General features: G+C 35.7%; 1 protein-coding gene and 1 long non-coding RNA gene across 4 annotated transcripts in view; one reads left to right on the top strand and one right to left on the bottom strand.

Moving 5' to 3' along the window:
* Nucleotides 1-20,498, bottom strand: part of kcnh2a (potassium voltage-gated channel, subfamily H (eag-related), member 2a) — a 100,623-nt gene extending 80,125 nt beyond the window's left edge. For 2 of the 3 annotated variants that reach the window (XM_087239783.1, XM_087239784.1), the window contains exons 1-2: nucleotides 19,962-20,276; nucleotides 19,283-19,513 (exon numbers count right to left, since the gene is read on the bottom strand). In XM_087239783.1, coding sequence (XP_087095909.1) covers nucleotides 19,283-19,513; nucleotides 19,962-20,037 — 307 coding nt within the window. In that variant the 5' untranslated portion in view covers nucleotides 20,038-20,276. 3 annotated transcript variants of the gene reach the window in all.
* LOC141378148 (uncharacterized) lies at nucleotides 197-25,338 on the top strand. The gene is made up of 3 exons (XR_015478499.1): nucleotides 197-512; nucleotides 13,063-13,130; nucleotides 24,642-25,338. It is a non-coding gene; the product is annotated as an uncharacterized LOC141378148 (long non-coding RNA).
* Nucleotides 25,339-25,750: the final 412 nt, after the last annotated feature.

Genomic DNA, 25,750 nt, shown 5'->3' with positions numbered 1-25,750 from the left:
ATTATTATTATTCACAAGCTGAAAAAAAAATAATAATAAAATAAAATATATACATATATTTTTTAATTATTCACAAGCTGTCCACTTCAGTAGCTATTTGAATCAATGCGGTCTGTGTTAAGGTCTGCGATCACCAGTTTGGCAGACGTCCTGAGCCCTGACTGTTCACGGTGGCATTTGATAGCCGTCTCACATTGGCACTGTGGTTTTTGCTCTCTTACACTGCCAAACCAATCAGCCCCTTTCTGTGCCAGTCTGATGGGCCAGTATTGATGGCCAGCGGTGGTTCACAACAGAGATGAACTCAAGGGCAGACAGGACGACAATAGGCCTGGAAACACATCGCATTCTCGGGGATTAAAGAGTAAAAAACACTCCTCTATGCCTCTGGAAATCAATTCATTCATACGAGCAGTGTAAAACATAAGCGTGGAGACCAGAACCATCTGCTGCTTAACACCAGAATCACCTGCGTCATAATCTGCAGAGTATAAGACACCAGACCAATACAGGTGAGCATAATCACTAATGTGTTATTGGGAAAAAAGATTTTATTTTTTATTGCTTTTTACTTTTGAATTAAATATATGTATTACCTAGAGATAGATTAACCAAATGTCTGCACTAAGTGTGATAAGCTAATTAAGCGTGTTAGCACAAGTAGAAGGAGTTAACAACAAAAATTACTTTCACTTCTTATTTAAGGCTTCCTGTGGAGCAGGGAAGAGAAATAAAGTCCCTAAAGTCTCCAACAGCTGAACGTCTGCAAGGTTTATTATGGATAGAAATTATATTGGGGTCGATTGGGCCTCAAAACAAATGCTATATGTTAAACTATTTAGCTCTGGTCTACAGTGAAGGTTTGTAGAAAGATGAAGTATGTATGGGTGCAACCGCCAAAGTAGAATTCTACCAAAACCTTTTAAAAGCAGCTGTGTATAAATACTGGAGTCAGGGAAATGTAGAGTGGTTGTAAACCTCCTGAATGTAGTTCTTGTATCTGAAACAAATTATTCATCATGTATCATCATGTATCTAATAAATTACTAATACTTTTGCATTGAACAAAATTTTTTCATGACCTTTTTATTGAACATGCATGCAATTGCTGAATATTCCAACAGTGTTATAATACATACTAAATACAGCACTCACGGTGAAAAATGTAACTACACTGTATAAACAGCTTGGTTCCACACAATTCCTTTATGTTGTCCTAGCACAAATCGATTAAGTTAACATAATAATTTTAACAATTTAAGTAGATGGAACTTAAAACAATTAATTGTCCTCCCAAAAAAAATAAGAATTGTGTCGTTTCAACTCATTTTAAATAAGTAGTTTGAACAAGCAGTAAAAGTAATTATTTGAGTGTGTGTGACAATTTGCAAACAAAAGCATTTTAAGAGATGCCCGCACACACTTACTCAAATATTAAATAAAGTAAATTATACTCAATAAAAAAGGTTACATGAACTCAATTTTATACTAAGCTGATGTATTTAAGTTTGAGTAGAAGCAGATTTCTATTTCCCAGCTTTCTTTCTGTTAGACCATGTTTTAAATTTAGAGATTAAATGTTTTTCCATAAGATTAACATAAGAGGACTTATGCGTTGCTTTATTTTTGGGATTTACAGAGGTTTGTGTTAAAGGGCACCTATTTTGCCCCTTTTTCAAGATTTAATATAAGTCTTCTGTGTCTCCAGAATGTGTCTGTAAAGTTTAAGCTCAAAACACCCATCAGATTATTTATTATACCTTTTAGATTGTTGGATTTTTCTGCTCTGGACACAATGTAGCTGTTTTTGTTGCCTGTGCCTTAAATACGCCACTGCTGTATGAAAATCTGCTATGTTAACGTACAAAATAAACCTGATAGACATCCACAAACTAAGATTAATAAATTAAAGACGGTAAAATCGCTGTAATTGATTACAAACATGCAATATTTATATTCGTTTATAAATGTTTTAAACTTGCAGGGTGGTGTGACGTCATTCCTTTTGGCACTTGCTGGCTGGCCGCTTGCCTCCGAGTAAAGGGCTTTCCCGCAGCATGTGTATGTGGTAAAATCCGAAAACGTGATAAAAAATCAGATGAGGGCTTTTCTTTTTCCGGACGGCTTTTATAAACCGTCGGTTGGGTTTAGGGAAGTAAGCGGGTGGGCGGGTCAATCTGTAAAAATTGGTTGGGTTTAGGGAAAGAGGAAGGTGGGCCGGTTGATTGGCCAATCGCCCAGTCAATCATTCAGTCATTCAGTTGGTCGACAGCGGCCTCTGCTGGGTTCACGCGAGAACAGCGCAGGCACAAACGGCACTCGCAAGAGACATTCGAGGTGCAAAAAAGCGTACACAACAGCCTCTGATTTGCAAAAACCAAAACGGCCTCTGCAAAAATACACACCTCCCGAGTCATATTTCGCTGTCTCCAGAAACGTCCACGGGACTACATTTTCAAAATGAGCCTGGGTTGGTCCAAACAGCTTATAAAGGATGATTTTCATCATAGGTGCCCTTTAAAGTCCCCATGAACAGGAGGCTGCGACCATTTTTTTATATAGTGAAGCAGTTCCTATAGAGAAACTAAATATTAATGAGAAAACAGTGGGCGTGGCTTATTTTTTAACTGCGATACTGCATGGATGTATTATAGTCATTTCATTCAGAAATATCGGGAAAAGTGTTAAGGGAACAGACACCTTCTCCTCACTATTTCTATTTGTAGTCAAAACTGACAGTTGGAGCAGCGTGATTAAATATCATAACCAAACCCATTGGCTAAAACATACATAATCTGACAATTTAACTAAAAAGGAAGTGAATGTTCAAATTTCAATTTAAGATTAGAAGGGCAAACACTTTTTTCTCTTAATGACATGCACAGATGAATTGTTCACCACAAAACCAGCAATATAAGCAAAATCGTATGGTTAGTTTTGATTTCATGAGGGCTGAGATTAACATTGTGGTGAAGAGTAGAGCCTGTGGTTTAGTTAAGGATGGGCAGAAAGAAACAGAATATACTGAATGATTCATAACTATTAGTCTCTTTGATGGCTGCATTATAACATGCGACTGCCAACTCACACACCTCAGTTCCTCTGTAAATCCTCTTATTCATACCAGCGGTGTAAAACACAAGCAGGGAGAGCAGAACCATCTGCTGCTTAACATCAGAATCACCTGCGTCATAATCTTCAGGGTATCAGATACCAGACCAGTACAGGTGAAAATGAATGCAAATGTTTTTTTTATACAGGTTAAATACATTTTATATCAAAATCTACAAGTGAAAAACAAACGTGGGACTTGGTCATGATGCAAGACACATTTCTATTGAAACTCATGCTATAATTTGCAAACGTAAATAATTGCATGTTTACATCCATGAAAAAAGGCAAGCTTTCATTTGCAAAACTGAATCTGATTTTGACTTTTTCAGCACCAAGGACAGAGGCGGCTATTAGGACAAGGGAGGTTAATGCCACCAAAGGAAATTGTATTGTTTTCGTAAGAACATAAGCGCCGTAGAAAACTGAAATTAATAATGGGATTTAGTGGCTCTAAAGCCTGACACACCCCCTCATCTTTATCATCCTCCTCTCCGCAACATTCTCTTGTCCATCATGAGGATGCGGGTTTAGATGGATCATTTTCATCCTCCTGGGCTTTCAGCTCGCTATTATAGAAAACCATGCAACGGAAAAGTCACAAGTTGTTTTTGTAAGAAGTGATGCTTTTAGAAAGGCTAGCTGATAAACATTTAAAGTGTATTTCATGACCATGGTCAATCCCTGAGGATTCTCATTTGCAGATTAACAAAAGGTGTCCTGATGTAAATATACTGGAGTTTTATATTTCATTTAGAGGTCTTTGCTTTGTGGAATTTTAGGCATTCCCTGCTAAAATCACAGAGCTGATTTTAATATGGTAAACTGCGTTAAACAGAGCTTAGAGCACTGATACTAATTAAAAACTTTGATTTTTGTTTTACTTCAAATATTGATGGTATCTGATGTCTGCGTTTGCATTAATCCTTGCCTAAAATGATTTTGTCAGTGATCATTTTACTATCAACATGGCTGACCCTCAAGTCAATGGACTTGCTATTAATATTGTTTTGCACAACATTTGATTGAATGAATAAATACTTTTTAATCAAAATGACTTGTTATTTAATTTACAGTCTGCTTCGTTAAACAGCATCAAAAGCTATATTAGTGGTATACTTGTCAACTTTTTATTGTGCTTACTAGAAATGCAAGGAAAATCTATCTATATCTAGACATATATCTATATCTATATATCTAGACATATATCTATATCTATATGATGTCTATATATAAGTTTATATGCAGGTCAGATGTCTAGGTAGTGGGTATCGGATTTACCAGGAAGCGTTTCAAAACCCATGCAAAAAATTTAAATAAACAAATGTGGTTAGCTCTGTCGCCACACACAAGAAGGTCTCTGCAATGAGTCCCAGCTAGGTCAGCATTTCTGTGTAGAGTTTGCATATTCTCCCTTTGTTTTTGCGGGTTTCCTCCAGGTACTTCGGTTTCCCCCACAGTCCAAAGACATGCGCTGTAGGTGAATTGAATAAACTAAATTTGCCATGGTGTAAATTTTGCCATGTGAGTAAATGCGTGTGTGAGTGTTTCCCAGTACTGCGTTGCAGCAAGAAGGGCATCCGCTCTGTAAACATATGCTGGATAAGTTGGTGGTTTATTCTGCTGTGGCAACCCCTGATAAGTAAAGAGACTAAGCTGAAGAAAAATGTTGAAATGTAAACAAAGAATGATTTTCTGTGGTTTTTTGTGATTCTGATTTTGATCTGTGTCAAATGTGAAATAAATTGTTTTAACAGTGTAAATGTAGACTTTATGAACCAAACTGACTCACTGTCTGAACTGCAGGTTCCAGGTCATTCAAACAGTATTGCTATCGAATCAACATTTGACTCACTTAATGAACTGCATGTTTCATATCAATGAATCATTGCTTGCATGGCCATGTGCACACTGTTATCAAATATAAAAGGAATGAGCCTAACTGCTCAATCTTGTTCTTTATCTGCATAAAATGTTTGAACATCCTTTTCCAGTGAGTAATGGTATACAGTAAAGCAAATTATATATTATGGCGATAACTATACATTTCTGGACATTTCCATCTATAGGATGTTACTGTTTTTACAAAAGTGGTCTAACTGCCAGTGTTGCCAGCTTAGCAATACTGTTGCTAGATTTAGCAACATTTCATACTACCCTAGCAATTTTTTTTTTCAAAAAGCACCTAGCATCAAATTTAGCAATTTTTAACATTAGTTTGGCTACTTTTAGCAATTTTTAAAAAGTGACTCAAAAGAGCGGTAGAGCAAATTGCTAGCTCAGATTGTTTTTCATAACTGTAATTTACTGATATTTGTTAACATTTATAATTGTTGGTATTTTAAGTAGCAATAAACTCCAATAGTGCAATAATTGTTGTCCCTTTTACAAATGTGTTAATTGTACAAGTTAAAAAGAGTCAGTATACACAAGCTGTGATTGTTTAAAGGAATGTAACTGTTCATTATCAGTGTCATATTTAAAAAAAAAATTATCATCAAAAAGTGTTTGCATTACTTTTACAAATATTTGACTATGTATTTCATACAAATCTAAATGGACATCACATATTTCAAATAATGTTTAGTCAATTTTAGAAAACAGGAATTATTCTGTATTCTACACAAAGATGTACTTTGTAGTTTTGAGTTGCGATTACGCAATGACGTCATCACGCAAAGTAATATGTTAATAAGAACCTATTTATTGTGTATCTGAATGTAATATTTTCATATCATAAAAATAAACAGCGTCTCCGAGAGTAGAGCCATGACGGGCTTACGCTTGTCAGACACTACGTGATGATGTAAATTAAAGTGTGACATCATCTGGCAACATTTAGCTACTTTTCAGGTAAGCTTTAGCTACTTTTCATTGGAAACTGCTAACTGCACAATATTGCCCTGAGGTAACATATGACAAAACTAGCATTTTAGTATATAGATAATAACAAAAAGTCTCTTTTTTAATCAAACATGCTTCTTTATATATCCATGCACATCGCACATATTTTAATATGAATATATTTAAATTTTAATATGTAAAAAGTGAAATCTTTCTTGCAGTCTGCAAATTCTACCAAAAAATTTCTCTTTTGCCCCCAGAAAAAGGTCAAACCCACACCAACCTCAAATTTCATTGGTCACCAACTTATTATAAGACATTTTATTATTTTACATTTTGGTGGTTTGTGAGCCAAAAAACTGGTTTGTTGCCTGAGGGCAACACTATGCCATAGAGGGTTAAAGCGGATCATCTGATTTATCACATAATGCTCGTATATGGGATACAACTCACTCCCAAAATTTTGATGGCTCTGTTATTTTGAACATTTTGTGTGTGTGTGTGTGTGTGTGTGTGTGTGTGTGTGTGTGTGTGTGTGTGTGTGTGTGTGTTTTGTTTTTTTGTTTTTTTAGAGATTACAGAGACCAAGATTAAAGTTGTTCTGTTTGGGTCTGCAGGATGTAAATTCATTCATTTTTCTTTTCACCTTAATACCTTTATTAATCTGGGGTCACCACAGCGGAATGAACCGCCAAATTATCCAGCATATGTTTTATGCAGTGGATGCCCTTCCAGCTGCAACCCATCATTGGAAAACATCCATATACTCTCATTCACACACATACACTATGGACAATTTAGCTTACCCAGTTCACCTATAGCGCATGTCTTTGGACTTGTAGGGGAAACCGGAGAACCCAGAGGAAACCCATGCAAACATAAGTGGAACATGCAAACCTTCTTGCTGTGAGGCGATTGTACCACCCACTGCACCACCATGCTGCCCCATAAGATGTAAATACTTTTTGTAGCTGTGGCTATATACCTGCATGATTATGAAGCCTCTTTATTTGTTAAATGAGCTCCCATAATTTACTTAACAGCATGAAACACCATAAGATGTAAATACTTTTTGTAGCTGTGGCTATCAATACCTGCATGATTATGAAGCCTCTTTATTTGTTAAATGAGCTCCCATAATTTACTTAACAGCATGAAACACTAAAAGGTTAACTGATAACTTAATTTAGATGCAGTGTGTACTTGGCATATATGAATTTTGATGCTTTCACTTTCTGTGTCACCAAGACGACAAAAGTCTTTTCTTTATCTGTACAAATTACACATATATTTGCAGCTTCACTCTAAATGTTTTAAAAGGGGTTTCCAAATAGAACTTTTGAAGATTTTTTTCTCCTTAGTGAAGACCTTAATAATAATCTGTATGGGAGTGCTTATAGTTTTCCTAAATTAAGGATCATTTTATGCAATTAAATGACCGTGTAAATGTTAACAGTTCTTCATGGAACCATAGATGAAGATTCAGGTCAAATATTGGCTCAAATATTTCTTTATAGAATAAAACCGATTCTTTAGATTTGTGAATATTCTTAAAAGTAAGAAAAAAAAAATCAAAAACTGTTTACTAAATGTTTCTTTAGGGAACCATAAATGGGTCTGCTGTTGTAATGTAATGTAATGTGTGTATTTATATAGTGCATTTATCATGTATGACCATACACCAAAAGTGCTTCACAATCATGAGGGGGGGTCTTTCAAAACCACCACCAGTGTGCAGCATCCACTTGGTTGACTCTTTACAAGAAGTGGCATGGGATTTTTAATCACCACAGAGAGTCAGGACCTCGTTTTAACATCTCATTCGAAAGACGGAGGAACAACTTTTGGAAGCTTTGTATGTATAATAACGTAGATGGGCTAATATTTTTATCATGTATTTTTAGATTGATATTAATGAACATAACACAGCAAATAATTATATTTAATTTGTAAGCTTGTTATATTTAATTTGTAGTTTGTATTTGCAGAAATACAAACTGACCTATTTAAAAAGCTTTTTGTGACCTTAGTCAATCATTAAGGCTTTAATTTGCAAATTATCAAGGCAATCATTATATTTATGTCTGGAAAATTCATAAAAACTAAATTAAATATGGTAAACAGAATTAAATGGAGCTAAGAATATCAGAAGTAATTGGTTTGAATAAATCTGACAAATCTACTAAATGAATAAACAGATTCTGTCCAAGCCGCTTCTAAATCAACACTCATTAACTGAACTCCAGCTTCCATAAGAGTGAATCATTGCTTGAGATTTTCTTTTAGGATGTGCTTTTTTGAGTATGCAGTGCCTTATATATTTTCAAGTCACTTTTATATCACATGAAATTTAAAAAATGTGAAAATCAAATGGAGTTACAGTGATATATAGACCTTTATGCAAAATAAATCAATTCCAACTATTTAAAAAAAATCTAATTGTACAACTGTTTAAAATCTAAAACACACACACAAAAAAAAGAAAAAGAAATCTTTCCTGCAAAATTCTAGAAATAATGAATTTTAAAAATGGTCAAGTGAATAGTAATCTTTGAAGTAGAAAGTTAGAATACATAATAAGCAAATACACACTGGCCATGGGACGTGTAACTTGATGAATTGTATGCAAATCCTGCTGAAATTTGCTCTGTATTGTCTAAAAGCTTATGCAACTCTGTTGTTTGATTGTTGGGCAGACATTTACTCTTTGAAATATCTGATGTAGCCTTGTATTGCCCGAATGTGTCCTTGCTTTCTATTTTCCCAATCTACTCACTGAATTTGAATATCACAATAAAGCAAATTGCATGCAAATTTAGGTAATACCCTGAGGTTTGAGCTGAACTGCTGGCGTATTCATGACAAACAGCAGCTACCAGGCTGCCGGAGTTCAGATTACACAGCCAGCTCTGAAAATACCTCAGAACTTGAGCAGTGAAACAAATTTCGAACCCATGTTATGTGATAAACACAATGTAGTCAGTAAATCAATGCAAAGAAGGGTTTAAATAAAATGCTCTTCCAGGAATTCAACATCCAAATATAAACGAAAAATTCAAAAAAGTTAAAGCAGCTCTGGACTAGATGACTTAATGATGACTGCAAACACCTTAGGAGATGATCTTACAGTTCGAGTTCAGTTCATTTGTAATATATACAAATTTTCTTTGCGGTTAGATTCTAGGATACAATCAAATGAAATCAAAGTCAATGAGGACTATCAGCATCTTGAATGTAAGAAACTCCAAACTCAGCTGAATGCAGAGGACTTTCTGACTAGACTTTCCTTTGAGAGTTAAGGAATGAAGAACGGACATTTCAATAATTAACTCCCAGAGATGGTTTCAGTCATTACTCTGTCTAAATATAGCAGAGGAGGCCATTACCAGAGTATGAAGACTAATGAACAGGGTCATCCTGTGTCTTCTGCCTTGATCAGAGGTTTTCCATTGGTCCTCTACTTGCTACACTCGCAAAATGGGTCAGGCTTTGTATTTTTGCATTATTCAGCAGAAAACATTGGTATGTTTTATATTGGTGTTGTCATATTTAATTTGGACTTTTACTCTTAAAATGACAACAATTTCAACTAAAAAGGGGCAGGGGGAAACATTTTTTAAAACAGTGCACTTTTTAAAAAATACTATTATTGTATCTGTGTAAAAATCTGTATTGTATCTGTCTGTTCTTTTTTTGTTGTTGTTGTTTTTGTTTTTTGGCTCTTTTGCCTATATCGGGATATGACATTATGTCAACCCAAGCTCATTCTGAAAACATACTGCTATATCCATTTTTAAAGAGCGCCAAATATGTCCCAGAAGGTACTTTTTTGCAGTTTTTATTTTTACTAGTCCACCAAAGGCCGCTGTGTACACTTTTTGAGATCTCAAAATTCTCTGGCGAGTGCTGTTGTCGCACAAATTCACCAGAGGCCGCTGTCAACTGATGACTTAATGACTTAATGAATGACTGATCAACTGACCTACCCTCCTGCTTTCCTAAACCCAACCAATAGTGTTTTCAAAAGCATGGACTGACCTGCCCACCCACTTCCTTAAACAAAATCGAATAAAGTCATTTTAAAAATTCATTCTCACTCTGTTAATTACTAGATTATTGCATTTTTAGGGTTCTGTTTTTTTCCCACTTGCTGGAACTGCTCTTCGACAGACTCGAACCCCGTCGTCATGGTCAACTCCTGTCTGCATCTCAAGTCCACCAATGTATATGGCTAGCTAACTGGAAAAAATGGTAACAGCAGCAAAGCTGTCCATACAGGTATACCGCCCTGTATCTTTCGTTTTTAACGATGAAATACAGCCATACATACTTCTGGCTACATAATTTGCGATCTCCGGAAATGTATATAGGGCTATAAGTTTTCAGAATGAGCATATGTTGTAAGAGGAAGCAAAGTTGGAAGATGGGAACAGAATTCACAAGCCAGGGAAAGGCTGTGAGCCGGGACTTAAAGTCAGGATGCCTGAAATGCAATGTAAAAATATATCTGTGTGCACTGCTTGAAGTTTCTATCAGTGGCAAAAATACACACATAAAAAATTACCAAATTAACAAGTAACTTCAAACAAATCCTATAAATGAAAGGAAATGGGGTCAAAAATGTCTCTGACCAATGAAACTGGGTGAAATTGCATAAAACAAAGCAGAGTAGGCTGGACGTATGCAAATGTGAATCATTTACAGACGTAAATATCACAATCACCAGCGATCTAAACTCCATAGATCGCTGGAATACACACACTATCGCTTACGGACTACAAATCTGCCATTTTATAGACTACATCTCCATACAGGAACTCCGCTCACACACATGATCCTTATCCTGTCTGATTGCACACACAGTGATAGTCCACTGGACTTTAGAAAAACACATAGACTTGGCAGTATAAATGAGTGGGTTCCCCTTCACTGTAGGCGACTAGAGAGAGTGTGTTTGCTGCTTATATAGTGTATGTAATCAGCCCTTGACAATCCTCCAGTGTGTGTGTGTGCAATCAGTCAGGATAAGAAACATGCCGAGCTAGTATTGTTCCCATACTGATGAACATCCGGTAACCTGTTATTGTGAGTTTTTTTCCATTTTATACGGTTCCTTTTACAGCATCAATGTTGTAATGTCATTAAAATACAATCAGTTAAATAGACTTTGGCATTCATTTAGTTGCTCAAGCATAAAACAAGACAAAAAGCCGTTTATTCGCACACGCCCGTCAGAATCGGCAGGCTAGCGCAGAAGCTCCATTGAATATACTGGGGTAAAATAAATGCCGAAGTATAAAGACATGGCAGGGAAAATGTAATTTAATGCAGTGCTTCTTGTACAATCTGAGACCCACTTTATATCGGATATCACTCAGCCGCTAGAGATTGCTGATTTAAAAAAAAAAAAGACCACAGATTTTGCAATGGAATTCCGTTCACCAGAAGCGCTTAACCCAGGTTACTGGCAAATGAAAAGTCCTACTAGCATACTTCGGCAAATACCCCATTCCAGCAATCTATGGAGTTTAGATCGCTGGTAATCGTGACAGTAAAGCTCCGAATTGAATTAATATTTTAGGAGAAAACAGCTTTATTTGTTGTGTTTTGGTATCTTTAAGGTTTTTGCAGAAGTTTTACATTCAAAGTTACAATAAATTACACATACCATGAAAGGTAACATCTGCAACATCCAATGGGGCACTTTGAAAACCAAATGTTAAATCAATTCGTGGTAGCTCAGGTTTGTTAAATAATAACAAAAAATAAACGGTTGCTGGAATTTAATTGCATTTGTTGAAACTAAATTGCTCATCTTTAATATCATAAAAGTAGTACATGCACTATATTTCAGAATGTTAGTTGGTTGTATATTATCCCCAATTGGGAAATTTTTGTGGACTCAGAAGGTATTATATCAACATAGTCTGATACAAAGAATTTAACCTTTTTTTAATGTATAAAAAAAACACACACACACACACACACACACACATATACATATAAACATATCATTGATTAGAGTTCAACATTCTGATTGACATTGAAATAAAATCTTTTCTGAACCTGTTACACTTCCATCAGATTCTGTATCTCCTAATAGAGGCTAAGAGATCATAAGTACAACATGCAATACATTGGATGGGTTGCTCAGGATTCTTTTTGCCTAGTTCAAAGTACATTGCTCACATAGGGTCTGGGTGCTGGTAGAGTATTTTACTTTCTTTTGTGCAGTTTTGACAATATTCAAAATTTATGATTCATTTTCAGAGAATGATTTAAGTACCAGGTGGATAAACCACACCTGCTGACAGTCTCTAATATGGGCTGATAAAATAAATATACATAATTTTCTTATCAACTCCATAGAACCACAATTTACACAAATAAATAAGGACTTTGTAGGATTTTTTTTTGTGTGGTCAAGTCACAATTTGAGGAACAGAAAGAAATCATACCATTCGTGTTCACAACAAAGAGCAGTTTGAATTTTTGGAATGATTCCTCATAAAGGCACGCAAAAAAAATTACATGAGTATTTAAATAAAGAGAAATAAATAATATAATTATTTTAATTATTTCATAATTTATTAAATATAAATTTGGAAAGAATAAGGTTCTATGACATCGCCTTAAGGTCAAAAATGATTTAAGCAAAGTTTGAAAATGAGAGTTGCTTTTAAAAATGCCCAGATCATTTAGTTGAGGAGCATAGTCTGCCCCACGGGTCATCATTAAGTGATAATCTGCAATGGCTTACAGCTCACAATCATTTCCTCATGGTTAGCCCTCTGAGGACCATTGGGGTTTCTAGAGAAATGGGCGTTCACTAATTGAGTGACTTTGGAATTGCTCTTTTGTGTAGGAAGATTACTGGTGAAACCGCCATTAGTTCCATGCTTTGCTTTCAACGTCCTTCCCAAGGACTCTCTTCAGAGGCAAGAGTGCTTTTACAGTTATTGGTGCACTGGGTAACATGATGAGAAGCGGTATTTCTTGAGATTCTTGAAACAAAACTGTTATTTATGCTGATTATACCGGTTTTCCAATCAAAAATAGATTTCAGTAGGTTTTGAATTTGTCCGATGGCCTTTCTGTGTTTTGCAGAAATTTGCTGAAGCATCATTATCCTTCAAAGTTCCCTCAGAGGAGTTCTCCGGGTGTCCTTCCAACAGGTAATTTGTGCAGAAACTTCCAGCAGTCCTCTCCAGACTGTAGGACGTTATTACAGACTATATGACATCTTCATTACCTCGCATTAGTTTTCAGTAATAAATGAGCCTCTGGACTACAGCCATCAACACATTTGTAGCATGTCCACATCTTCTTCGATTTATGCATAAGTGTAACTAAAAAAATCAAAGTGCACAGTCCTGTCGATTCATTCTCAAGGGTTGTTTTGGGATGTCTAATTTAAAAAGCACATCTTCTTCAGTATAATTATTAAGTTTTATTTTTTATTTTTCTAATATATGTATTATCTGTGTGGAATATATTTGATTCCAAGTATTTAGACGGCTCCCTTGTCTTATTTTAACTGAACGGACAGAGGAGAAAGCACATTTAAAAATGCTACAAATATGTTGGTAATTGTATGCTTGTATCATTGCATCGTATAGATGAATTACCAACCTACATCACACATGACATCACAGGGGTTCCTAGTTGCAAAATAAGACCAGTTGCAATAGCAAACATGTTGTGTTGTGCAGTAGGATGCCAAATTCGAAAAATAAAAAACTTAACTTTTACCGTACACCACACTGCTTTTAATGCAAACCTCTGACGTCTTTGGCTAAAAGAGGGCTGAATGAAGTGACGACCTAATTAAAAATGCTGGACTCATTCTCATTTCAGTCAGGTAAGTTCACGCTATGTTAAATCATACACATTACTCATTTTTAATAGCAGCAATGATTTCAGCAAAAGCAGTTACATATGGTTAATTAAACTGGGGACACTGAATGCTCAGAATGAAACGTGAAAGTGTAAGTTATTAAGGTAAAGTTGGTTTTATATTCACACATTTATTCAGTCAAAAGTTGTGACACACTCACTATATTGTTTACCATGGCACTTTGAATATTCAGTCTAAAATAACCTGCAAATGTGACTTGAAAACAACATTAACACTGTTTATTTGACTGTGAACAATGTTGTACTTTGATAGTCATTTGCTGCTAATATGATTTCGCTATTCAGAGTTTGCAAATAATACTTTTATGAGGTTATATTATTAAGGAGAAAGTCCGAATGTGTGAATGTAAAACCAACTTTACCTCTATGTGCAAGTTCACATACCCTACCAAACAGGTGCAGTTCGCTGTCAGAATGCAGTAGTTTTGCTAGTTGATGATTACCCAGGCCTTGTATAGCTCCGTCTTTTTTCCTTGTCTTTGGCTAGGCAGAACCTCGGTTTTTAGCACTACATAGTTTTGAATCTGGTAATCATGGAACATTATTTCTTGGAACATTATTCACATGACCACACAGAACAAAATTGTTGGCATCCAAAGACTTGTAGGCCTTTAACTACTCTCTAGCTAAAACACTTGGAGCTTCAATGAGATTGTATATTTGGGGCTGGATGCTTGGTCATTTCATCTTTTCCAATTTCCATTGGGAGGGTACTATTGCAAATGGAACTGTCAGATAAATGCCGCTTACTTTAACGTTAATTTTGCCGAATCACTGTGCTTATCACTGGGTGACAAGCTGTTATAATATGCTGAAACATTATGTAAATAATATATATACTATGTAATCAATAAAACTTATTTCTAAGACAACGACAAACTCTGTACCGCATCAAATGTCATTCCCCCGCTGTAAATGCTAGTTCTCGCCACCTCGCTGTGAGCGCATCCTGAATGTTTACAAACATGCTAATTCATCTATTGTATCATTGTAAGCATTTTAAAGCTATATAAATATAAACATCTAATATACTACTTTTTGTGAGTGTAACAGAGGCCAGCTAGTAAGTGCTGTGCAGGTAAACCTCACTCTTCTAAACTTTAAAGGTGCTCTAGCGACAGACCCAGAGGCCATGGTCTTTAGCCTCCTTGTTAGAGCAACCGACTCCCATGCGGAAGGTCGCCGGTTCATTCCCAGCTCGGAGCGGGTTGGGTGGTGTAGGACAAGTTGGGTTATATTTGCCGTGACCCGGATGGAAGTAGGTTTAGGGGATGAGTGTAACAGAGGCCAGGTAGTAAGTGCTGCTCAGGTAAACCTCACTCATCTGACCTCTAAAGGTGCTCTAGCGACAGACCCAGAGGCCATGGTCTTTAACCTCTTTGTTAGAGCAACTGACTTCCATGCGGAAGGTCGCTGTATCGATTCCAGCTCAGAGCGGGTTGGGTGGTGTAGGACCAGTGGGATTGCGTGAGCAATATGTTTTTTTGTACACACTCTTTAAATAAGGAAATAAACATGCTAAACTGTGTACACCTCAATCAGATGATGCATAGTTAGATTATGTTGCCAGCTAGGGCGGCACAGTGGCTTAGTGGTTAGCACTATTGCATCAAAGCAAGAAGGTCGCTGGTTCGAGTCCCCGCTGGGTCAGTTGGTATTTCTGTGTGGAGTTTGCATGTTCTCTTCGTGTGCTCTGGTTTTCCTGACAGTCCAATGACATGTCCCAGCAGACACACATTGTTAATATAAGGTTAGAATAAGGTTGCCAGTGTCTAAGGACAATGTTATTTTATTGTCCAATAACGACGTGAAATTACGCTGATTTTAGGTTGTGTTGGAAAGTGACGAAAATCCACCGTCAAGCCAACATCTTAAACCAGTGTTATATTGATGTCAAATACTGATATTTATTCGTCAGGTATGGCAACCAAAATCCAACATCTGATAGACATCATATTGGTAATGTCCACACAATGTCAAGCTGTAACACAATTAGACGTTAAGATTTTGTTGTTTTTAGGTTGCACTGGAAAATAACCAAAATTGAACGTCGGTCTGACGTTGGACATTGACGTTGGTTCTAACATCAATCAGATTGTCATTTCCAAACAAAATGCCCACAACATTGGGATACAACATCAATCTGTTGTCATGTTGATGTCCTGTGCCTGCTGTATGAGTGTATGTGGGTGTTTCCCAGCACTGGGTTGCGGCTGAAAGGGCATCCACTGGTTTATTCCGCTGTGGCGACCCCTGATAAATAAGGTATTAAGCCAAAGGAAAATTAATGAATGAATGTTGCCAGCTGTCTATACCTCCATATTTCAACATACATCCAAGAAATATATATATGCTATAAACTAAAGTGCACAGGCTGGCAAACTGCCTATTGCAATGGAGATGTTATAACCTTCCCCAACCTCTGTCTGTACTGGAAACTATTTGCATATTGCATTTTACACATCCTTCCCAAAACATGCTTAAACTTTCAAACATGGCATCTGCACAACAACAGTTTATATATATGGCTATTATATTACAATACACATAGTGAACATGCCATACAATGACAATCTTGCTAGGCGCAGGTTGATGAGTCTGACATATAGGCTTATACGCAAGTACAAGGTTTTTACTGAGTTTTTAATGGAATTTATGTGATGACATTGAATGTATTTGAGTTTCTTGTTTTTCTGTGATATGCGTCATGTGAATGCTGATGAGGTTGTGTGGTGAAGCCAAAAATAAATTTCCACTTGTGGACAATTAAGAAAGTAAAGGCTTACATACTGACACAAACTACTATAAACGTCTAAATATATGCATGATTGTACACATACATATTCTAAAACTTACATTAACCAACAACATACTGTATTGTAATGCGACTTAGAGACCAATCCAAAGAAGAAAATCAAGAGGTTTCATATTTCGGAAAGTCTAAATGTAGCCTGAGCACACCTGAGAAATTTAGCTTGGTTATGTTACAAAGGGTCACAATGAGCAGTATTCCTAACATCCAGAACAGTGAAAAAAGACTCTCCGCTGGGACGTGCAGCACTAGGACGAATTACATGTTTATCATCTTTATTAACATGATATGGTATATTCTTCCTCTAAACAATAATATGGGCTATACAGGAACCTCTAGAGGACACAATGTTATGATGCCCTTACGCAACCATTTGGATTACTAACATATAGCAGTGGGAATAGATTTGGATGATGAGAAACTGTCCTTTGCAATTATGTCTACTATGACTATTCCTGTTCTCAAACTTTCAGCTGTCCTGGAAATCAATACATCACCCAGAAATGCTACCTTTAAATAGGAGAGGGCAGAAATAGACCCAATTAGAATAGCACTTCTACTGTAATCCTCATCTTTCAGTTGAGCATCCACAATAAAGGATGTTTGGGCGAGAGAGACTTCCAGGAGCAAGGCTGAACTCCTAGATCAGTCACCATGGGACGCATCAAATTTCACAAAGAGGAATTCAGCAGAAAAGAAATAACAAGGAATGAGAATAAGACCACCAAAAGTGTAATTACTGACAAACTGGTGGTCAAAGTCACTTGCTATTGGGGTTGCCAGATTTAGGCAGAGAGACACTGCACTGCATATATCTACACATGATATTAATGTAGGCTGTTCTAGAATTTGATGTAGTCTGTGATTTAAAAAAAAAAATGTTTTTAAATAGGTTTTATGATTGTATTTTCTGCACTGTAACTAGTATTGTGTACTACTCTATCTTCTCTGTGCTCTCTATTGCTGTCACTCAGGCTTGACCTGCCTTCATTAAAAGCAAATTAATTGATGAAAAATCGTGATTGGATGGTTTATTTATAGGAAAAGCCAACAATTAATTTTTAATAGTCTAAATTACTGATTTAAATTTTATGCCAAAATCATTAGAATGCTGTTCTATTTAACTTCCATTCCATTGAATGTTAAATTTCCTACCATAAATGTATCAAAAACTTAATTTCAGAGAGCATGAGCTTGATTTAGACAACTTTATACGTTGCTTTTCTAATTTTTTTTGCTTTTTTTTTAATCCTCAGATTTCAGATTTCCAAATACAGTAGTAAATCAAACAAATGTCATTTCCTAACAAACAATACACTGCCTGACAAAAGTTTTGTCATAAATATCAGTTGTAAGAGCAACAAATAATAATTTGACTTCTAGTTGATCATTTGGAAAAGTGGCAGAAGGTAGATTTTTCTAATGAATCATCTGTTGAACTGCATCTCAAGCATCATAAATACTGCAGAAGACCTTTTGGAACCAGGATGGACCCAAGATTATAACAGAAATCCGTCAAGTTTGGTGAGGAAAAAATCATAGTTTGGGGTTACATTCAGTATGGGGGCGTGTGAGAGATCTACAAAGTGGATGACAACATCAACAGCCTGAGGTTTACATTTACATTACATTACATTGCATTAAAAACCGCAGGAGAGGGCAAATTCTTCAGCAGGATAGCGCTCCTTCTCATACTTCAGCCTCCACATCAAAGTTCCTTAAAGCAAACAAGGTCTAGGTGCTCCAGTATTGGCCAGCCTAGTCACCAGGCATGAACATTATTAAGCATGTCTGGGGTAAGATGAAGGAGGAGGCATTGAAGATGATTTCAAAGAATCTTGATGAACTCTGGGAGTCTTGCAAGAATGCTTTCTTTGCCATCCCAGTTGACTTTATTAATAAGTTATTTGAGTCATTGCAGAGATGTATGGATGCAGTCGTCCAAGCTCATGGGAGTCATACACAATATTCATAATTTTCCATTGCATCATGACTTTAAATTGAAATGACTTTATATTTAATACTGTACTTTTGTCTAAGCAAAGTCAAACCTTACTCTCCTAATTAAATAAATAAAAATGTTGGTCAAATAACCGTAATCTAGAGGCCTTTGCCTTTTATATAAGCCACTTCTTATACCAAATGAACTAGAAGAAATCAACTAGAAGTTACATTAGTATTTGTTCTTATAATTGGATAGGCGACAGAACCTTTGTCAGGTAGTGTACACCAACAGAAATCTAATTTATTCAATTTTCAGATGATCTACACATCTAATATTCTAAACATTGACCCTTTTGAGTGCTTTTGTGGTCCGTAGCCACATATATTTACTATGAACCTGTGACTGGCTACCTTTGATTTGACAAATTTTATTTGTGGTAAAAGACTACTACATTCTCTCAGCAATAAAGGCATTTTTAGACTGATGAATACAGGACAAAACATGATGGTTTTTTAAGTCAGGACCCCTAAGCTGGTAAAAGTGGGATGTTTAGTCACAGTTCTTTCTGACTGTTTATGTGTTTTAGCAATTTGTTTTGCCTCTTTTGGCACCTAAGAAACACACAAATTAAATAAACTCTCCAAAAAACTTACCATCTTTCCTGTATAAGGAGATCTCCACCTTCCTTTCTTCAGAGCCCAGTAAGGCTTTGGCCATCTGGGCCACCGCTGGTCGTCCAGTGTGTGGGCCATACAGAAAACTGCATGTACACGGTTTCTGCATGACCTCTGAACGCGTGTAGCCACACATCCCACAAAAGCCATCATTACAGAAGATGATGGCACAGTTTTCAACTCGAGCATTGGCGATGATGAATTTGCGATCTGTTGAGGTACAAGAAAAATAGAAATGCAAAAATTTTATTAACCACATATATGCAGAACCAAAATTGAGCTGCAGTTCAGAATGAATGTATGTCTGCTTTAGCTACATTAAAAGATCTACTGAAACAGCAGCTTACTGAAAATCTGAAATCAATTAGTTTTACATAGGCTACTTTAAAAATAATAATAAAAGTAAAATTATGTTTAATTAACTATTTTTACATATTCAGATAGCAAAAGTAAATGATTACTTAGCTGTTCTGACACTTTTAACTCAAATTAAGTTATTAACGACATTATTATTAGTGACAATTAATAATTATCAATGACAATTGATAATAAAATAATATTAATAACAAAACATTTATTGATAACAATAGTCAGCATTAGAAAGTGTTTTAAAAACATAATCAATGCACGTTCACTAAAATAAAAGTCATTCACTTACTTTGACCCTCAAATTTGCGAATGATGGTGTCCAGAAAGGTGTTCTGAGGCGCAACGTGTCCCCGTCGTACAGGCATGTTTGTCCCACCACAGCAGGGCAAGAAAGTTCTGCAAGTTCCTCGACAGCTTGTATTTACTTGAATAAGAGCGATATATCGACTCTACCGCGAAGTGTTACACATGTACACAAGCTTTACCTTCACACCACATCGATGTAAAAGCAGCACGAGAGCGCGTCTCTTCAAAGTCTCCAGTGATTACGCGTTAAATCTGTCAGTGTGCGCATCCTCGAGCTTAGTAAATCAGCCGTCTCTCCAATTACCTCACGTCACCTGCTTCCCTTTTTGTTTGCAAATGGATGCAAATCAACTTTCTGTCCCAGTTCACTCAATCACTTTCTCCGACGCGCTGCGAAACAGCCCCTCTCTGTGTTTGGGAGCGTTTAAAAATAAAATTGACTAAAATTGCATAGATTGATAGTGAATATGGAGAGGCAGTGAGAGGATGGTTGGGGAGGGGGAGAGTCAAGGGTGTGGAGGAGTGCATGATTCACTCATCCTGATGTTACCTCTCCATGTGTTAGTGTTCGGAGGGCGCAAATCCGATTTAAAGTGTCATACCGCGATTGTAAGTTAGAATAGGTTGAGCTCAAGCAATAATTCTCACAACTGGTAGCATAAAAGCTAAGAAATTGTGTCTAGTACTGTGTTTGGATAACATGAATGGAGTGACCTCCAGATGATTTCCATGCATTTGCACACAACATTCAAAGTTATAAATACAGATAAAATATAAAGAGGTTTTATTTGATAAAAATTACTTACTAATAAATTACTAATTTAAATACAGAATATTTTATTTATTCATCATTCATTTTCTTTATGGCTTAGTCCCTTTATTATCCGGGGTCGCCACAGCGGGATGAACTGTTAACTTATCCAGCACATATTTTACGCAGCGGATTTACTGCCAGCTGCAACCCATCTCTGGGAAACATCCATACACACTCATTCTTATACACTAAAGACAATTTTGCCTGCCCAATTCACCTGTACCAGAGGTAACCCACACGAACGCAGGGAGAACATGCAAACTCCACACAGAAACGCCAACTGACTCAGCCGAGGCTCGAACCAGTGACCTTTTTGCTGTGAGGCGACAGCACTACCTACTGCACCACCGCGTCACCATAACATTTTATATAATACATAATATAATTGTGTTAATGTTAATTTTATTATTACATTTACTAAAGCATGTTTAAAGTAAGAAAGTAAACTTAAAAAAATAACTCATCAGATGAACTAAATTTAACTAGGAGGGTAGGATTTCCATCCAATCAATTTTTGTAGCACCAACTAAAAAAACAGTTTAAACAATTGAATGCATTTGAGTTGGTCCAACTTAATTTTATCAAATAAAAGTTTAAATACATTTGTATTTTTATTTAACTTAAACTTCAATGTCTGATAATATCATGTATGTCTATTATGTGTCTTATATTTCAAAGTCTCTTTGATTTATTTGTATTTCTCCTAAATGAACCAAAATAGCCATTTTTAAGCATGTTTTACCAGTTATATATACAGTTGATTGAGACTGATCTCAGAACTCATTTTAGTAGTTTTTGCTTACTGAGCAAAACAACAAACTGCAGTTTTGCTAATTAAGCTGCCAACACCCAAAGCATGGATGCTTCTGCAAAGTGATTATCTCAAAACTCAAAGAATTACATGAAAATCTTCTAAAACTTCAAAAATAAAGGGAAGATTAAACTCTCAGAAGTCTTTCTATTAACTTTAAACACCTAAGATTACTTTTATTGTCAACATTTGCCTCTCCTAATTTAATCCCATGCAAAGCATACTGGGAACTAGGTCCCCTAACTAGTTGGACCATTACAATTCCTTCATGTTGTCCCAACACAAAACACTTAAGTTAACTTAATGGTTTACAAGTTTAAGTAGATTGAACATTAAACAAATAAATTGGCCAAAGAAATGACAAGAATTGTGTTGTTTTAGCCCATTTTAAACAGATAGTTTGAACAAGCAGCAGAAATATTTTTTTAGTGTAGTATTTGATTATAGGTCATTAACACACAATGAACTAAAGTTTAGTTTCTTAACATAATATAATAGTTTGCAATATTATTTCCCTTCACTTCAGAGTTAATGTAAAAAGACATTCATTTAGAGGGAAATCTAAACCTCCTTCACTGGATCAAGAATTGGCTCCCAAAGTGTGTCCGAAGAGCAAGACAAGTGAATTCATAAAAATGATTAAAACTGTTGTTTCTCCTTTATATAAAAAAGCTAAATCACGTCACTGACCTTCTCACTGCAAGAAGGTCGCTGGGTCGAGTCCCGGCGGGGTCAGTTGGCATTTTTGTGTGGAATTTGCATGTTCTCCCTGTGTTTGTGTGGGTTTCCTCCAGGTGCTCCGGTTTACCCCACAAATCCAAAAACATGTGGTATAGGTGCATTAGGTATGCTAAATTGGCTGTAGTCTTTGTGTGTGGGTGTTCCCCAGTGTTGGGTTACGGCTGGAAGGGCATCTGCCGTGTAAAACATATGCTAGATAAGTTGGCGGTTCATTCCACTGTGGCGACCCCTGATTAATAAAAGGACCAAGCTGAAAAGGAAATTAATGAATAAATAATAACAAGTGACAGCAGTTAATAATCAATATAGTATTCTAATCTAATTTGTTTTGCTAAGTCAATGCCATATTGGTTGCAGCTTTGTACTTTGACTTTAAAGTTTAAACAGTCTGAGAAATTTGAAAACTATGTGTAATAAAACATTAAGTTTAAAGTTGTACTAACATTTTTGTAAAATACACCTTTGTGAAAAACATAGCTTTAATGTCTACTTGGAGGAAGTTACTTGTAGTGTAGCTACAGATACATTTTAAAAGTGTAGTTTGACTGAAGCTTTGCTGCTGCCAGTTAGCTTGTAGCTTATCAAACTACAATTTCAGAATAATTTCTCCAGCATTGATAGTAAGCTGTTGATAACATATAGTGAACAAATAAAATTTGTTCACTTACTGATAAAATCATGTTTTCGGGTGACATGCACAACAGAGTAGATTCCAGCACTGTGATGTAACTCTTTGTCTGTGTTGCATAGCATGTACATGACTGTGGGTACAGTATATGGGTGTTATCCTTTGATAGGGCTATGTTTGTTTTGGTGATTACAAATATCAACAGCGTTTTCCATTATTTATTAACTTATTTATGAACAGCCTAAAAATTAAATGTTGCTATTAAAGAATGTATCTATCTCTAAGGAATATACTATATTTGTCCTGTACAAGGCTTAATAATTGCAATGCAGCCTTATTCCTCAAGATGGCAATGTCTGACACTCAATGCATTGAAAACGCTTCAAGAAAAATATAAAAAAACGAAATTGGTATTGTTTGAATGGCTTTATTATTATGCAATTATACTTGTTTGTGGAGCCGTCAATGAAGAAAATATTAATTTTAAAGATGTTGGAACAATATTTTTAAGATTATTATTAAGCTCTCAATGAAAATTAAGCTCTTAATGCACTGTTCTTGAGCTCTTCTAAAGGGCAAACAACGTTTGTAGATGAGCCAAATCATAACAAACAAACAAACAAACAAACAAACAAACAAACAAACAATAATTAAACAAACAAACAAACAAACAAACAAACAAATAAATAAATAAATAAATAAATAAATAAATAAATAAATAAATAAATAAATAAATAAATAAATAAATAAATAAATAAATAAATGCACAAAGTAGGTATAATAAGTAATAAATCTGACAAAGTAGGATGGTAAAATTATCTGCTAATTGTTATCTTTTTGTATTTAATATAAATAATCAGGAAACTGGGAAGGTTTTCATATATAACGGATGGAGAACAGTTTGATCAGTGAACAGAAGTCTATGTAAAGTTTTACAATTCCCAGAAACCCAATTCTTTCATGCGTGCTCACAAAATAAATAACTAATTGACTATTCTTATACATGTAAAATTTTCTAACTACATATAAAACTTTTTTAATTGAGCTCAAAGTTTAAAAGAACTTCAAATATTTTGAGATATGAGAAGACTGACCTCAGTTCTAACACAACTAAAGCTCTTATCAGAATCTTATCACAGTACAGGTCAAGGTGTGTGCATGTGCCATATACAGTCTATAATATTCCATTTAGGGTGGTTAAATGCTGAACGTTTCACTGGTGTTTGTGTAGAAAAGAAGAAAATGAAAGTTCATTTCTACTTTTTTTTAAATAGATGGTACTTTTTTAGTTTTTGGGAGATAGGGGTTGATCTGCCTTTTAAGTAAGGCAAAATATTTGTAATAATTTTTCCATATAAAAAAATACTGTATCTGCTTAAACATGTAAGTTAAACAATAAAACAGCAAGCACAATCTTTTTTGATAATCTATTTTTCAGTGCAGGGATGCATGTCTGTCACTGTTTGGTGAGACTGGTCATATTATATACAAATTCATTTTTGATAATTAAATGTCTTTGGGAGAAAATAAAAGAAACAAGATCTGAATTTGAAAATGCAGTGAAATGCATCTCTTTAAAAGCATTCTCACATTGACATTACTATCTCTTGTTTAAATACATTATGAACAGCTACGGTAAAGATTATCTTTGCTTTCTATTTCCATCTAGGATGCTCATTCTGAGGCCTCCTGAGATTGTGTAGATCCACTTGATCAAATCCAAGACCTGTGAAGAGATAATGTCAAGCATCCAAGGCCTTTGAGGACAGCACATACACTTAATGCCCTTCACTGAACATTTTTTTGGAAGAACACTATATAACTGCAGGTTAAATATGTTCATGTACGATGTCTGCCCGATACACATCTTCTTATCTTTTTCTGATTTTGATTTGAATGCAATATGCGTGCACCTTTTGTCAAAAAGGCTGCGAAACAATTAATATTGTTACTAAATAAACTAATGTGGCACAGTGGCTCAGGGGTTAGCGCTGTCACCTCACAGCAAGAAGGTCAATGGTGCAAGTCCCAGCTGAGCAGCATTTCTGTGTAGTTTGCATGCTCTCCTCGTGTTTGTGTGGGTTTCCTCCGGCTGCTACGGTTTACCCCACCGACCAAATATGCGGCATACAGTAGGTGAATTGGGTAGGCTAAAATGGCCTAGTATATGTGTGTGAATGCAAGAGTGTATGGATGTTTCCCAATGTTGTGTTGTGGCTGGAAGGACATCCGCTGTGTAAAACATATGCTGGATAAGTTGGCGGTTCATTCCACTGTGGTGACACCTGATGAATAAAAAGATTAAGCTGAAGGAAAATGAATGAATGAATAAATAAACTAAAATAAACTTGAATTGAATCACGCTGCTTCTGAATCCATTCATTATGCCTAAAAAGTTGTTTGATAAATCAATGCATATGTATTATACAAACTGTCAAAAAAATTATGACCCCTACACTGACCTTACATAGTTTTTGTTGGCTTCAAATGTTTGTATTTTTTATTTATTAGCATCAATAATTACATATAAGAACCTTTAACTTCAGAATCTTTTGATTGCACAAATGGTCCTTCCTTGCAGAAAAATACTGCATATAAGCCTACTGGTAAGGAATGTTACAATGTTGGTTCCTCACTAGTTCATGTTTTTGCTGGTCTTGTGCTAGTCCTTGACCAACAAAATGCCAGCAAAAACCAGCATCAAACCATGCCTTGCCAGCATAGGCTGTTTTTTCAGCTGGGTTTATGGTGTAAAAAGGTTTTTTTTTTACACTAAGA

This window comes from Danio rerio, chromosome 2, assembly GCF_052040795.2.
Source record: "Danio rerio strain M-AB ecotype USA chromosome 2, GRCz13ab, whole genome shotgun sequence".
NCBI classification, from domain to species: Eukaryota; Metazoa; Chordata; class Actinopteri; order Cypriniformes; family Danionidae; genus Danio; species Danio rerio.
This window is presented reverse-complemented; position numbering and strand designations above follow the sequence as displayed.